Here is a 14,667-nt window from a genome sequence, read left to right on the forward strand (position 1 = left end):
AGCACAGACCCATGAGCAGGCCTCCCCCGGCCCCGCCTGGATCGGAGGTGGGGCCAACAGGGCCCCTGCCGTCCCTTGTGCACAGAGATGGCCAGCATGCGGGGGTGACGGGCCCCCCTGCTCTGCACAAACGACAATCAATCGCTAGGGGACCCGAGGCACAAGGAGCGGGCGAACGGGTTGGGGAGGGGCTCCATCGGCAGGCGACCAGAGGCAGCGTGGGGAGGGCCTGGGGAGGTCGAGACAGGGGACAGGGTCAGCAGGGGCTGGCGAGGAGCCCAGGTTTTACTTCCCAGGCGAAGGGCAGCGGGGCAGGGGCCGCAGGAGTGGCTGCAGGCCCACTTCCCGCCCGGCAGGCGGCGCCCCAGGGGGCAGGGGGGGGCGTGGGAAGGGCAGGCAGGCCAGGAGCCAGCAGGGCTGGGTGCCCGAGAGCGGAGGCCCACAGCTACCTAGGGACGGTCTCATGTCACTGCGCGGACAGACCGGCAGCCACCGGCAGGGGGCAGAGTCGGGCTTGGGGAATAGAAATCACATGCTCCCTCTCAGACATCTTGGGCTGCAAGGGGCTTCCCGGCCCGGTGGAACTCTCGGCCAGGTGGCCGCATGCAGGAGTCGGGCCCAGGCAGGCTGGGGCCCAGGGAGTGTCCCGAGAGAGGCCTACAGCAGCCGTGGCTGCGCGTGGAGACCGCCCGCTGCCTGGAGGAGGCTGGCGGGGCGGCTGGAGCTGGGGAGGTGCCAAAAGTGTGCTCTCCCTCTGAACAGGGTGTGTTGGTTTATCTGCCGGGGGCGGGGGTCCAGGGTGTGGTGACAAGGTGCCCGAGTGGCCTGGAGATGCCAGGGCCTCGGGTGCCCCTGCCACCTGCAGCTGGGGACCCTGGTGGGAAGGCCGCACCCGGGGGCTTCCTTGGGCTGGGCATGGCCCCCTGGCCTGCCCCTCGAGCTATCGGCAGGAAGGCTCAGCTGCCAAGGGGACACTGCCCCCAAGGCCGTGGGCCGCAGGAGGACCGCCGCTGTGTGTTTGCTTCTTAGAAGGCACAGCTGGCCCCGTGTCCCCTCTGTGGCAGGTCTCGGCGGGCCTCACGCTGTGGCTGACACCCGGGAGAGGCAAGAGCGCAACACAAAACTGGGGTGGCCCAATGTGACGGAAATGGAGGTCCCCTGGGCGGACACCGGCGGGAGCCCCAGCCCCAGGGGCCGCGCAGGCGGCTCCCCGGAGCACCCCGGCGCCCCGGCCCCTCGCTCCGCCGCCTCTGGCACAGCCCTTCTCCGGCCCGTGCCTGCCCAGCCAGCCCCGGGGCGCCATTTCCTGAGCGCCCACCGAGGCCCTTCCTGGTCTCCCACACGCGCTCCCCACGGGGCCCCTCCCACGGGGCCTGCCCCCGACTTCCTGCAGCGCGGGGAGGTCAGGGGCCTCTGTTCGTGCCAGCTGTGTCCCCACGGGCGGCACACGAGCTGCACCCAGCAGTTCTGACACGTCCTGCGTGTTCCTGCCTCCCCTCGTGGGACGCTCAGGTCTCGGAGGGCAGGGGCTGTGCTGACGCACGGCGGCCCCGCACGCAGGCCCCGCACGGAGCGTGCGGCCTGCCCGCGGCGCTGAGGGCGGCTCCACCCTGGCAACAAAGGCGGTGCTGCTTCAGGCAGGAGCGAGGTCCGGCCAAGCCTGTTGGCTCCACCACTTACTCAAAGTGGCGATTTTCCCCTGAGCCTGGGAGTTATGTCTTAAAAAACAATTCTTCATTAGGAAAATCTTTTTGTTGTCACCAACTTGCCAATCAGTTACCTACCTTGTTAATTTTTCCTTCTGGCGTTTACAAACCCTGGGATTTTAATACAAGCATAAAACTGCCTCTTGCCCTGGCCGGGTGGCGCAGCCAGCCAGGCCATGTCCCAGGCCACCAACGGTCGCGGGTTCAATTCCCAGTCAGGGCACTGGCCTGGTTTGCGGGCTCAACCCTGGCTGGGGTGCGCACAGCAGGCAACAGGTGACCCGCTCGCCCCATGGCCGTTCCTCCTCCGCCTTCTCACAACCAATAAACATGTTCTCAAGTATCACATCGAACATACTTTGAAGACCCTGGCCCTTGGAAGGCAAAGCACTCAACCCCAGGGTCTCCGCGTCCCCAGCGCACAGTGGGCGCGGCTGTTCGCACTGTGCTCACCCGCTTCTTGTCCTCTCTCTCTCTCAGGGAGGTTTCTCTGTCCACCAGCTTGACCACAGGCGGCAGTCCTAAAGAGCAAGCGTCCGTGAGGGAAGCCAAGGCCCGGTGTGGGTCTGTCCTGCCTCCCTGCCGGCCCCCAGCCGCCCCCCCCGGCTCAGCACCCAAGGGGCCCCTGGGGAAAAGCAGGGCGGGGCCCCTTCCTCGCTGTTCCCGACAGAAAGCCCGGAAGCCGCGAGTGAGAGCGCCATCTTAACCTTTAAATGCTAGTAATTTTCTTTGCAAAGTGGAAAGACAAGTTGTGACCCTTGCTGGCAATCATGGGACACAGGCTGTCTCCTAAGTGACAGGCCCTAAGGCAAGGCGGTCAGTGGCCCAGCACGAGCAACGGCCATTGGGCTGCGGGAGGGGACGCCGCGGCGCCTCGGACGGAGGAGGTGCGGGCGAGGACCCTGCGACAACAGGAGGGCAAGGCCGCCCCCCGGAGGCCGCTCCGGGGCCGGGACTCCGCAGCCCCGGCACACACGGGGCCCACCCACCGCCCGGCCCGTGCGCGCTCCTCGCCACGCGTCCCGGGGGGCCGCGCGCAGACCCACCTTCGTGGTCCTCCAGCCGCACTCCAAGCTCGGGCAGGATGTTGTCCCGCAGGGCGTCGCTGAGCTGCAGGACCTCAGGGACTGGGGGCACAGGGAGCAACTCAGGGACTTCTGGGACCCGCGGGGCGTGCGTGTCCCCGAGCCTCCAGCCCGGCCTGGGTCCTCGCCCCCAGGGCGGTCCCCTAGGGCCCTGTCTCCGGACCCTGCTCAGAGGATGCACGGCAGGCCTGGCAGGGGCAGCGCGTTCCCGTCCGGGACCCAGACCCCCGCGGGCGCACTGGCTGTGGGCCTGAGCCCCGACGTTGCCCTGAAGTCCAGGAAGGGCCCCTCCCTTCACACTGCTCTAGGCCACCCGGCCCAGCGCCACCATGGCTGCCAGCACCCACAGGCTGGCGAGAGCCGGAACAGGGCTGCAGCGGGGGAGGTGGCCCTCTGGGGACAGACACAGCCCTGGAGATCGGGGTGACCCCGCAGCTGCCAGCATCTCTCACCGAGACCCTGGCCCAGCGAGGGTAATGGGGGGGCCGGAGGCCGGGGGCAGGGGTGGGCCCCAGGAGCCACCTCAGTGGCATTCACTGGCTCCACTCAGGCCCGGCCTCACCCGCTGCTCAGGGAGGCGGTGGCCTGCGAGGACCAGGAGGGCCCATGGGGGCCACCTGGGGACGGCAGCCAGGGCAGCACAATCTAAGTCCCAGAGGCACCCAGGATGTCCCCACAAGAGAGAAGGACCGGCCCGAGCACCAGGAGTGCTGAGTGGGCAGGAGCCGCCCAGAGCAGAGCCGCCGGCCGGGCTCACCTTTCCTGTCCCGGGCGATCTTGCGCACGGCCTCCCTGAACTCCGACAGCACCTGCAGGTACGGCATGACCGTGCTCTCGAGCTGTGGAGAGAAGGGTTTCCTTCCTGAGAGGGCCCTCACGTTCATCGCACCCGAGTCCAGTGCGCACGTGGCACAGCCGCGTCACCAGCCCCGGCACCGGGGCGGGGGGGTGGGCAGAGAGCGCAGGGAGGCCTCCTGTGCCATCCAGCGGGCGGTGGGGGGGGGGGCGCCCTGCAGGCTGTCTAGGGGCAGGGGCCAGTGTGGAAACACTGCCTCGCTGGCCACACGCACCTGCCTGGGCGGGAAGTTCCTGACAGGCCAGACCCGCTCCCCCGGGCTGCAGCCGTGTCCACACCGGGCCGGCACCTCGGCGCCGCCTGGTCCACACAGCTGTGTGCTTGCCCTGCCTGCTGCCCTCATGCACGCCCTCTACTGTCCCGCGAACCAGCGGCAGAAACTGGACGGCCACACCACGCAAAGCCTGCTGGGACAGCACTGCTGGAGAGGGCGGATCCAAGCCAGAGAAGTAACAGCTTCCAAAAAATGGTTTTGTTACACCTGCCGTATTTTCAGCCAGCCTTTGAGCCGGGTCTCTCTGGCCTCTTAGGTCACTCGACAGCTCCACGGCCAAGATAACAACAAAAAGCTACAGCAGGCGAGGCTGACGACCCTTCAGTGCGGCCTGCGCCTCTCTGGGGCGACCCTGCACCTGGCTGCGGGGACGTGTCCCCGCAGGGCAGGACCCGGGCTCCTGGGGTCTCAGCACTTTGCCCCCACGCAGGAAGATGGGGGTGGGGCCCCGGGTGCAGGGAGGGACGGCGGCTCTCGCGGCTGCGGCCCCGGCCAGCGTTCCAGCTGCCCGTGCCGGTGCTGTGGGCCGCTCGGTGCCGAGCTGCTTCACGATCTGGGGGCTGCCTCCGTGGCTCCTGGGACAGTCCAGGAGGGGAAGTGAGCCCATGAGCTTCCAGTGGCAGGGACTAGCAGGCTCGCCCAGCGCATTCTGTGGCCCACAGAGGTCCCGGGGACCCGCAGCCACAGCGACTGCCGGCCGCACATCACCACCGGGGCAGTGAACATGAAAAGCTTTTTATAAATAAAGTCCAAAGGCAGACTGTCTGCAACCTAGGGGGATTTTTTAAAAAAGATAACAAGCACCTAGAATTGCTGGCAATAGAGACCAAAGCAGCTGCAGCCTTCCTTTCTAAGAAGCACCTGCAGGATGGCCTGCAGGGTGACGAGCTTCCAGGCCGGCGGGAGCCACAGTGATGTGGGCTGAGTCTGGGGGCACCACGGCAGCACGTGCCGCTCCCCCCGGAGCTGCCGCTTGGGGGCGCCTGTAAGCTCGGCTGCGGGCCTTCCTGCCCCCGTGCTGTGCCTGATCCCTGTATTTGTTTGAGTGACAGCCGTCCCACTTGAGTATGTGCATGCGCATCCCAACCACTTGACAACGGAGCATCCCTGCCTACGGGAGGGCAGAAGTTCGCCTGAGATGAACCCGGATGTGCCCTGGTCACGTGGTAGCTGTCACACAGAGGGAGCCGTGTGGGCCTGCAGCCACGCCCACAATGGCAACCACTGGTGAGTTTTCCCACGAGCAGAACCCATGACAGATGGTTCACCGTGGGGCTCGAGTATCTGAGCGCAGGTCGCACGGGCGCGCGAGAATCCGGACCCCATGCTGCCACATGGCTGTGGCCTAAGTGAGGGCTGGCCCTGTGCCCGCTGGTCTGGTCTGCGGGCTGAGCCGAGAGATGGCGCAGCAGCACAAGGCCTGGCTGGCGGCCAGCAAGGAGGCTGGCCTTCTGCACGCAGGAGGGGCCGCCGCTGCTCAGCTCCCCAGCCAGGTCCAGGAGGTCCCGTGCAGGCGGGACCGGATGCCGGTCTCCATGCGTCCACGGGTTTGACCCAGCACGGGAACAGGGACCAGGGCAGCGGGTGTGGAGGCTGGAGGGTGCCCCTGGCAGGGGCACCGTGTCCTGGGGGACAGGGGACGCAGAGATGGGCTGCACTCACGTTCAGGCTGCTGCCCGGCCCCCCGACAGGGAAGCCCAGGGTGCTCTCCTCTTCTATGGCCCCGAAGATCTAGGAAAAGAAACAAGTATGTGGGAGGCGGTGGTCCCGGGAGCCGGCCCCCATTGGCTGGTCCGCGCCATGCGCCACCGCACACAGGAGGGCGAGGCGGCAGGTCGCGCTCAGGTCCTGCCTGCAGCGGAGGCCCCGGACCCAGCCGGCAGGGAGGCACACGGTGCACGCTGCTGCGCCTCGTGGGCCTGGGTCAAGGCCATTTGTTTCGCTTTCGGAACCAGACAGGAGGGGAAACCGAGACACAGAGGCGCGATCCAGTGCTGCGAGCAGGGACCGCAACATGCGTCCAATCAGCACCGCAGCCCAGAGCGCATGCGGCTCAGCACTGCGCCGCGGGCGCCGTCCCCAAGGCCCCGCCACAGCCTGCGTGCGCGCACCTTCAGCATGTGGGTGAGGTACAGAGCCACGCTCTCCAGCAGGGCCCGGTTGGGCCTCCTCCTCGCGGCCTTCCGTGCGGCCATGTACTGGTTGCACTGGCCGACCAGAGCCCGCATCTCCTCCAGGACGGTGCGCGTGTCGACGTTGTCGCAGAGGGCTGCGTGCACCGCTGCCTTCTTGCTGGAGAAGCTGGGCGAGAGGAGGAAGGCGCGGGGTGTCAGCCGCCACGGCCAGGCGGCCCGCTGGTCGGGGGCGGGCAGGGCGCGCCTGCAACTCCAGGGAAGAGGCCCTGCCTCACCTCTCGTTCAGCTCTGCTTCCTCCTCCTCCCACTTTTCAAATTGGCTGGTGATGTCGACAGGGGCGCGGAGAATGTCTTTCACATTTAAGAAAAACTCCTGAAGTCAGAGAATCCCGTTTAGCAGCACGCAGACACACGAGGCCTTGCCTACGCGGCGCAGCTGAGCGGCCGGGCCCTCCCTCAGGCACCGGCTGGGCCCGCACGCTCCGACCCTGCCCAGCGGGGCGCGGACGCGGCCTCCTGGCCCTCCCGGGGGCTCCAACGGCCGCTGCCGGACAGCGGCCAGAGCTGCCTGCCCCCACGCACATGCCCGTGCCCACATCCCATCCTGGGTCAGGGCACAGTGCGGCCCCCTCCTGGGACTCACGTTCATGAACTTCTCATACTGCAGGGCTGACTCCATGGTGTTGCTCGAGTAGTCCAGCGTGTCCTTCCACGAGTGCATGAGGAAGGCCAGGCGCAGCTGCCTCGCTGCGGAGAGAACAGCACGCGGCTCCGCCATCCGCCCCAGGGCGCTGTGGCCGGCCCCACGCGTCCAAGGGAAACGGTGTCTGCTCTCTGGGAGCGGCCGGCGCCTACCTGAGTGCTGCTTCAGGGCATCCTTGATGGTGACGAAGTTCTTGAGCGACTTGGACATTTTGCAGCCCGCGATCGTCAGGTGGCCCGTGTGCAGGAAGTAGCGCACCCAGTGGTCATTCTCAAAGTATGCCTGCGTGCGGGGGCGGGGCGCTGAGCCGCAGCCCGGGCCGGGCATCTCCCCGTCCCCACTGTGCGGGCGGGCGGGGGGCTGCCTTTTCTGGGTGGGCCCTGGGGCTCAGAGGGGTCGCCCGGGCCAACCAGCCGGGAGGTAACACTGGCTCACACCTGGCCTGTCTGTTGCCAGAGACCGGGCTGTTAACGTGGGAAGGGGGCCTGAATAGCTAGGGTTCAGCTCGCCTGCTGACAGATCCCCGATGGGGGTACCCGGCTCCACGCAGGCAGCCCCTGACCAGCCCCCGCCCCAAGGGCACCCCATCCCGGCGGGGACGCCAGGCCCACCCAGGCGACACGCCTACCTCCGACTGTGCCAGCTCGTTGTCATGGTGAGGGAACCGAAGGTCGAAGCCCCCGCCGTGAATGTCCATCGAGGCTCCCAGGAGGGTGCCCGCCATGGCGGAACATTCGATGTGCCACCCCGGACGGCCCTGGGGACGAAACGGCCTGGTGACCAGGCGGCCCCGCCTCCCTTCACTCACCCCCAACATCCTGACCCCCAAGACCTCGGCGCTTTCCTGGGAAAGGGTTAAGTTCCACCTGGAAAAGGAAGGGGACCCGCCTGTGCGGTCCCCGCGGCCTGTGCCTTGGGGACCCTCGCTGCGGGGAGCCTGCGACACTCCAAGCCAGGCCCAACGGGACGCAGGGCCTCCCAGGGGGTCCTCCAGCCCGCACCCCCACTGCAAGGCGGGCAACGGGAGGCCGCAGGAAGCGCCCCGCCTGCAGGCCCGTGCAGCCCGTGGTGCTGGACCGAGCAGGGCGCTAGCGAAGGGCTCGGCCCGGGCCCGCTGATCCCGCCCGCAGGCTCCGCGCCCTCCCGGTGCTCACCTTGCCCCATGGGCACGGCCAGGACGGCTCCCCCGGCTTGGAGGCCTTCCACAGGGCGAAGTCGTTGGGGGACCGCTTCTCGCTCAGGCGGTCTGCGGAGATGCTCAGGTCGCCTGCAGACAGTGCGAGGGGAGGGGCCGCTCAGCGCAGCCTCACGGGCGCGACCTTCTCACTTCAAGGCCAGTTAAAAAACTGCTTTTTTTATTCCCACCCAAGGACACCTCATTCATTGCTTTTTAGAGAAGTGGGAGGGAGGGAGGGAGGGGAACACCAAGCGGCTGCGTCCCGTAGCTCCCCCCCGGGACCGAACCCACGACCTCCTGGTGCACGGGACGGCACCCCAACCAGCTGAGCGCACCGGCCAGGGCCCCAGGCCAGCAGTTTCCGCTGGCCGGCCCTGACTAATGCCCGTGTGTCCGCATGGCTGGGCAGCCTCCCTGCCACTCTGCCCAGACAGGGCGTCGTCCAGCGTCCAGGTTTATGGAGCCCTGTTCCCACGCTCGGAGGTCACTGGCCCTGTCTGAGGGCCATCGGCCGTGGGCCTGGCCCGCACCTGCTCGTCACTGGATGCTTGTCCCCCAAACCCCCACCAAAGCCCTATGGCAAGCGACGGGCTCTGGTCTAAGGAGAGGTGACGTCGGTGGCAGCCCGCGGGCATGCCTCGGGGACCCTGGCTCAGCGGCGGGGTTTCGTGTTCATGGCCTGCAGGACTCAGCCGGGGACCTGGGCAGCGTGGGGAGCGGCAAAGCCTCTGTGTGCGGCTTCCCAGGCCTGGGGGCGGCAGGTCCGGACACTCGGTGACCCTCGTGTGCTCATAAACGGAGCTGACAGGTGACAGGGCGGGGGCTGCAGGCCCCAGAGGCACCACTGGCCGCCCGGGCCCCTGGCAGGAGCGAGGATGAGAGGTGACCATCCCTAGAAGAGGGTGCACGATCGGCACAGGGGACTTGCAGGCCGTGCGTCGAGCCCACAGGACACTCGGTGCCAGGAAAACAAAAGCCTGCCTGGCAGCCTGGCCTGCACGCAGAGCCCCGTGGTCACCAGGAAGGAGTAGGGGAGCAGGCAGAGCAAGGGCCGCCGCCCACGCCGAGTCGGGTGGGGTCCAGCCAGGCCCTTCCTGGGCGCTGTTGCCCCCTCATGGAGGACCCTGGAACAGGAAGGGCGTTTGTGGTGCCGGGTCGCCGCGGCCTCATAGGGCCCCTTTCCCACCCTCAGGAAGGCAGGCACAGGGGCGCTGCGGGCGAGCCCCAGCCTCGTGGTCAGAAGACGCTCTGAGTGCAGAGAAGAGCCAGGAGAAAGGGCCGGGCCACAGCTGCAGGCACGGCACACTCCTCGTCCCGCCGCCGCGACGGGCAGCCCGCGGCTTTCTGAAGTCGGGAGCAGCAGTTCGCAGCCGCCGGCGGCCCGGCGCACGCTGCCCGCTTCCCACCGACCTTCTCGCGTCTCGGCGGCTCACCGGGCCCGCTCACGCACCCGCTGCGGCCCCCGACGTTCTCCTGCAGCTGCCCTCCGACCGGTGACGGACACTTAGGCCTTCCGTTTTTCGTTATGAACGTAGTCACTCCTGAATGTCTGACTTTTAAAAATTGACTTCGGAAACTTCTGCAGCAGAGGGCCTCGCTCTGCACAGCCCCCGCCGCCTTCACCGAATGTCACTGTCTGGTGACACGGGTATTTGCTCGAGATTTCGTTGAGAGAAGTCACACAGCCCTCTTCCTCTCCCTCCGGTGTCACCTCTGGTCTCCCCGTTGCCTCTGGCGCCCCCTCTGCGACCCGGCGTGTCAGGAGGGCCTGTCGCCGCCACCCGGCTCCCGCGGCGCTCAGCGGGATGAGCGGGCTGGCTTGCCGCTAGCGCCCACCGCGCCCCAGAGCCCCGCCAAGTAGGTGGAAGACGACGCTCCTGGCCGTGGGGGGTCACGTGGCCGGGTGTCCCCACCGGGTGCGCGTGGAAATGAATGTCCTGAAGCAGGGTGCATGCCCCTCGTCCCTCTGCCTGCCGACGGAGTCCCCTCCCCCCGTCCCTGGAACGTGGCTGGGTTCCAGAGCCAGCCTGGGAGGAGACGGCACCAGAACAAGCGCTGCTCAGGAGGCCAGCCAGGGTGCGATGGCGGGACTGACCATGCAGCTGCGTGCGCTCCCTGCTCTGGAAGGTTCCTTGTGCACGTGACTGTCAGAGGCCGGGCCGACCCCTTGGCCTTCCCGTTTGCTCCGGTCGCAGAGTCTCGAAGGCAGTGCGGACGCTCAGAGCCTCCTCCTGGAACACTCCCCGCACGCCCGGTCCAGTTCGCTTTGACCTCGTGCATCCCGAGCCTTCTCCTTCACTTATCAGTCTTGCTAGAGGTTTCCCTCCTCTCTGTGCGTTTGTGGAGGCCCAGCTGTTTCCCTGTTGCTTCTCTGCTTCTGTCTTCCCTTCCTATCCCGGGACCGCCGCCCTTCCTCCGGCTGCTGGACGGGGCACTGGCCGCAAGGATTCCTGGCCCTTTCTGGTTGTCACCCCTGCGCCCCACTCCAGTGACGCGGCCCCTGGCTGCCAGCTGTGTAGACACCCCATCCCGTCCACGGGCCTCTTCCTGCCGCACCTCAGGAGCGGCTTCGCACGGGTTTGCACAGGCTCTCTTTTCTTTTCACAGTGAAACAGTTTCATACTTAGGTTGGCCAGCTGGGCTCCATGCCGACGCCACGGGCGCAGACGGCTTCCTCTCTGCAGGAGGCCTGCTCCGGCGCTGACCTTGGCCACAGCCTGCCTGGTGCACGTCAGCCCTGGCGAACACAGCACGTGGCTGTCTCCTGTCTTCCTCCCGTGAGGCTGGCTTGGCGGGCAGGGAGCCGGACCGCGGTGGGGTGGTCAGCCCGTTGCCCCCGGGCGCCCTGCGGGCTGCAGGAGGGCACGTGGCATGCGCACCTTTTGCCTGTGGCGGGGCCACCTGTCAGCTCTGCCCCTTGGCCTCCGGGCCCTGGCGGTGGCTTCGCGGGGCCAAGGCCCTGCTTCTTCACGTTTGGTGGCGTGTCCAGGAAAGGCCCAGGCCCATCGGTTCCACGAGTCCCTTCGGTGTCGACAGCAGGAGCTCATTCATCGCGGTCAGACTGCACGGTCCTGCGCGCGGGCCCTCAAGGGCTGGGCCGTCCTCGGTCCCAGGGCTGGCACTCTGGTCTTGTCAGGCCGCAGCCGCTACCGTGCACTTCAATCCCACCCCTGCTTTGTATCCATTTCCAAGAAGCGTGTCAACCCCGTTGAGGATGGGGGTGTGTCCGCTCCCACGGCGCCAGGGACGTGGGGGTCCTGCTGCCTGGCGTGAGCCCACGGCTGGTCCCCTGGGGGATGGGGGCTTGAGCAGAATGAACTCGCCGCCTCTACTCTGACGGACGTCTTCAGCCTTCCGTGCTGCTGGATCTCGTGTTAACGCTGCCAAACCGACGTGGTCTGTCTTTTCTGAATGTTCCGTTTTCAGTTCTGGGACATCTTTAGAACAGAACCCTGGCGGTGAAGTTACTTGGTCAAAAGGTGTTTTAGGGGTCAAGCTGCCTTCCTGAAACACTGGTGGGAAATGCAGCGCGCGTGCTGGCCTTGGGGGCCCCCGCTCCCGCCCCGCAGGGCTGCTGCTTCTGTGCCTCGCCCCCAGATCACTTGGTGACAAGAGTAAACGCTGCGGAAGACACACATGACGCGACCCGGTGCAGAAAAGGCCTGCGTCGGTATCTGCAACGCTCGGGGCAGGGAGCCGGGCTGCCGTCACGGGCTGGGATGAGGGAGCAGCCGTGCCGAGCTGCTGCCTGGGCATCGCACACGGGACGACCAGCTCACCCCCAGGGCAGGACGTTTGGAGAAGGGCCTGTGCTCAGATTTCCGCCTCACGTTCCCCCTTGCTTTTCCCAGGACACCTCATAAAGCGACCGCTCAGAGCGGGCCCAGGAAGACCCGCGACCTCCCCGAGCCGCCCCAGCAGCGGCAGGTGCCCACTGCCCTGCTCCCAGCTCCGCTCGCTCCTGGCGTGGCCTCGCTCCCTGTGCCTCCGTCGGGACCTGTGCGGGACAAGCCGATGGCCCCATGGCCCTGGGCTTCCACCTCCCCAAAGCGGGCGCCCGGGCGCCGAGGGAGCCCCTGCCGAGCCCTGGGGTGGCCTGCACCTCCTCACCCAGGCCACAGCCCGCCCACTCTTGTCCATCAGCTCCAGGTTCCCCAACACGCACACACAGCGCCCCCCGCCCCCCCGACCCCATCTGCCCACCACGCACCTTCCCCCTCGTGCAGGGCTTTCTGATCCCCCACGGCCTCGGGCACCAGCTTCCCGTACGAGTGCCCCTCACTGGAGGCGAACTTCACCGTGTCGAAGTAGACGGACCCGTTTGAAACGTAGCTGGAGAACAAAACAGGAACCGGGGAGGGTATGGCAGGTCCAGATCCAGCCCTGGGCCATCAGAGGACGAGGACCGGAAACCCAGAGGGGAGCAGGCCGCGGCCCAGCCCACCCCGACCCTGGCCCGCCCGCTGCTACGCGCGACCCCTGACCCCATGGCGCTGTGAGGGCCGAGCAGGACGTGGCGAGGTGACTCCCCGCAGGCAGCGTGTCCCTCTGCACAGACCCTCCGCTTCACGCCCTGCGCCCCATGCCTATGGGGCCCCCCTGCCCCGGCCCTGCCTCGGTGACAGCCGCACCCTGGACGGCATCCTGGGTAACAAACCCTCGCCTCTCTGTCTGCCTCCCTGGAGCCGGCAGCGACCTGTCCCCTCCCCCCCTGGGCCAGGCGCACGCGTGCCACTCAGTGTGCACGCGCCTCACGCTGCCCTGCAGCAACAGAAGTGGGCAGAGGAGGCGGCCTCCTCGCTCCTGGAGACGCGCGCTGCCCCCACCCACGCTGGGCATGCCCTCCCCCCATCCCCGCAAAGGGGGGAGCAAGCCTCTGGGGCAGGGGCCGCAGGACTCCCTCTGTGCCTCCACTGCGGGCTGGTTCTGGAAGAGCTAGCCCTGCGGCCCCGGGGAGTGCGTCACGCAGCCAGGACGTGCCGGAGCGGCCGGCCCGGGGCAGGGCCCGCGTGCGGTGCAAGCCCAGCCAGGCGCGGAGCAGCCGGCGAAACCGGCCCGCCTGGGGAGGCGGCGCGTGGACAAGCCCTCTCAAAGTGCGTGCGCCAGGCTGCTGCCGCCGCGACCGGCAGTGCCCATGCACGCCCGCATGCCGCTCTGGCCCGTGGCCGCCAGCCTTCACTGCGCGCTCCCTCGGACGCCCGGACAAGCGCTCTCTCCACCTCTCATCCTCACACGGTCCCCAGGGCCGGCCATGGCGCGGACAACGGGGCTGGTCAGCCCCCTCGGGCGGGGGCGGCCCCAGGTCCTCGGCTGGGGCTCGGGGGCAGGTGGCATGCAGCCGGCGCCCCCTCCTGCCCCTCCCCGCTGCCCTGAACCAAGAGAGGGTGCCTGCACCATGACAGCGGCTCACGTGGCCGCCGGCACCGGGGAAGCCTGGCAGGTTCTCTGCGCGGCAGCCCCAACGCTGAGGACGACGTGCGTCGAGGAAAGAGGCCTGAGCAGGGGCTGTGGGCCCCTGGGCCCCAAGTCACGTGCATGGTGCCGTCCGAACCCCGTGATGCAGAACGGGGCTGTTCTAACTCCGAGAAGAGGTAACCGAGGGGAAACGCGGCGGCTGGGGTGGCCCAGTGTGCAGGACTGGTGTCCCTGCAAGAGGAGCCGGGCCTCAAGAGAAGACACAGGGCACGTGCACAGGGAGCGACAGCGTGTGGACACGCGGCGACGGCGGCCATCTGCGGGCCAAGGAGGGTGTCCGGGGCAGGCCTTCCCTCGCGGCCCCCGGGGACCAGCCGCCGACCCCGCGGTCGCGGGCGCCTGCTTCTGTAATGGCCACCCCAGCTGCCCCAGCCACCCCGCTCCCAGGACCCCCTCAGGCCGAGAGCTGCTGCCCCACGGCACCCTCCCGGCGACGCGGCGCAGCCCGAGCGGGGCCGTGGGCTCACCCGTAGCCGTTGTCCACGATCTTCTGGACGAAGTCCACGATCTCCGGCACATACTCACTGACGCGGGTCAGCACGTCGGGGGGGAGGACCTGCGGAGGCAGCGCCGGGCCTGAGCTCGCTGGGCCCCGCGTGCCCCTCCCCCCCGCCCGGCTGCAGGGAGGCCCGCGCCACTCACGTTCAGGGCTTGCATGTCTCTGTGGAACTCCCCTTCCCAGAACTTGGGCAGTTCGGAGAAAATGGAATTGTCGGTCACCTCGCCGCCGAGCGTGGAGTCCAGCCAGTCAGAGAGCAAGTCCCTCGCTTCCTCCAGCAGCACCTGACGAGGAAGGCGCAGGCCGTCACAAGGCGAGCCGGTGGCCCCAGGCGAGCCGACCTGCGCAGTCCAGGCGCTCCGAGCACGGCCCTGGCCTGCGGCACCGCCGTCCCCCCGAGCCGGCGGCGCTCTCGGGGCGGCTCGGCACCGGACGGCATCGGCCCCCGGAGTCGAGGTCAGAGGCGCCCCGTGTGCTGGAGCTCCGGCCGCTGTGGTGGGAGGGTCGGGGTGGCGCCGCGGCCGGGCCGCCACGGCCGGGGCAGGGGCGCACGCAGGCTGCTCACGCACAGCCCAGGCGTTTGGGTGTTTACGCATGGTTCCCGGGGGGCGACGGGCAGCGGTTAGGGGACGGGCAGCGCCCAGCCCTGGAGGAAGGTCTCAAAGCCCACGTCGCCCGGACAGTCGGATGCCAGTGACCGAAGGCGGCAGCCCCACATCACGCCCACAACGGTGCGGTGCCGGCCGGAGACGTTCCC

General features: G+C 68.2%; 1 protein-coding gene across 2 annotated transcripts in view; it reads right to left on the reverse strand.

Moving 5' to 3' along the window:
* CARS1 (cysteinyl-tRNA synthetase 1) overlaps positions 1–14,667 on the reverse strand; it is a 38,051-nt gene that overhangs the window by 1,337 nt on the left and 22,047 nt on the right. For both annotated transcript variants that reach the window (XM_054570736.1, XM_054570735.1), the window contains 13 exons: positions 14,054–14,194; positions 13,879–13,967; positions 12,147–12,268; positions 7,914–8,026; positions 7,388–7,516; positions 6,912–7,041; positions 6,700–6,803; positions 6,332–6,429; positions 6,033–6,222; positions 5,584–5,652; positions 3,549–3,630; positions 2,753–2,833; positions 2,160–2,227 (listed from right to left, as the gene is read on the reverse strand). In XM_054570736.1, the coding sequence (XP_054426711.1) occupies positions 2,160–2,227; positions 2,753–2,833; positions 3,549–3,630; positions 5,584–5,652; positions 6,033–6,222; positions 6,332–6,429; positions 6,700–6,803; positions 6,912–7,041; positions 7,388–7,516; positions 7,914–8,026; positions 12,147–12,268; positions 13,879–13,967; positions 14,054–14,194 (1,416 nt within the window). The remainder of the gene's footprint in view (positions 1–2,159; positions 2,228–2,752; positions 2,834–3,548; positions 3,631–5,583; positions 5,653–6,032; positions 6,223–6,331; positions 6,430–6,699; positions 6,804–6,911; positions 7,042–7,387; positions 7,517–7,913; positions 8,027–12,146; positions 12,269–13,878; positions 13,968–14,053; positions 14,195–14,667) is intronic.

This window comes from Pteronotus mesoamericanus, unplaced genomic scaffold (assembly GCF_021234165.1).
Source record: "Pteronotus mesoamericanus isolate MK-2021 breed Mesoamerican mustached bat unplaced genomic scaffold, CSHL_Meso_final contig_214, whole genome shotgun sequence".
Taxonomy (NCBI): domain Eukaryota; kingdom Metazoa; phylum Chordata; class Mammalia; order Chiroptera; family Mormoopidae; genus Pteronotus; species Pteronotus mesoamericanus.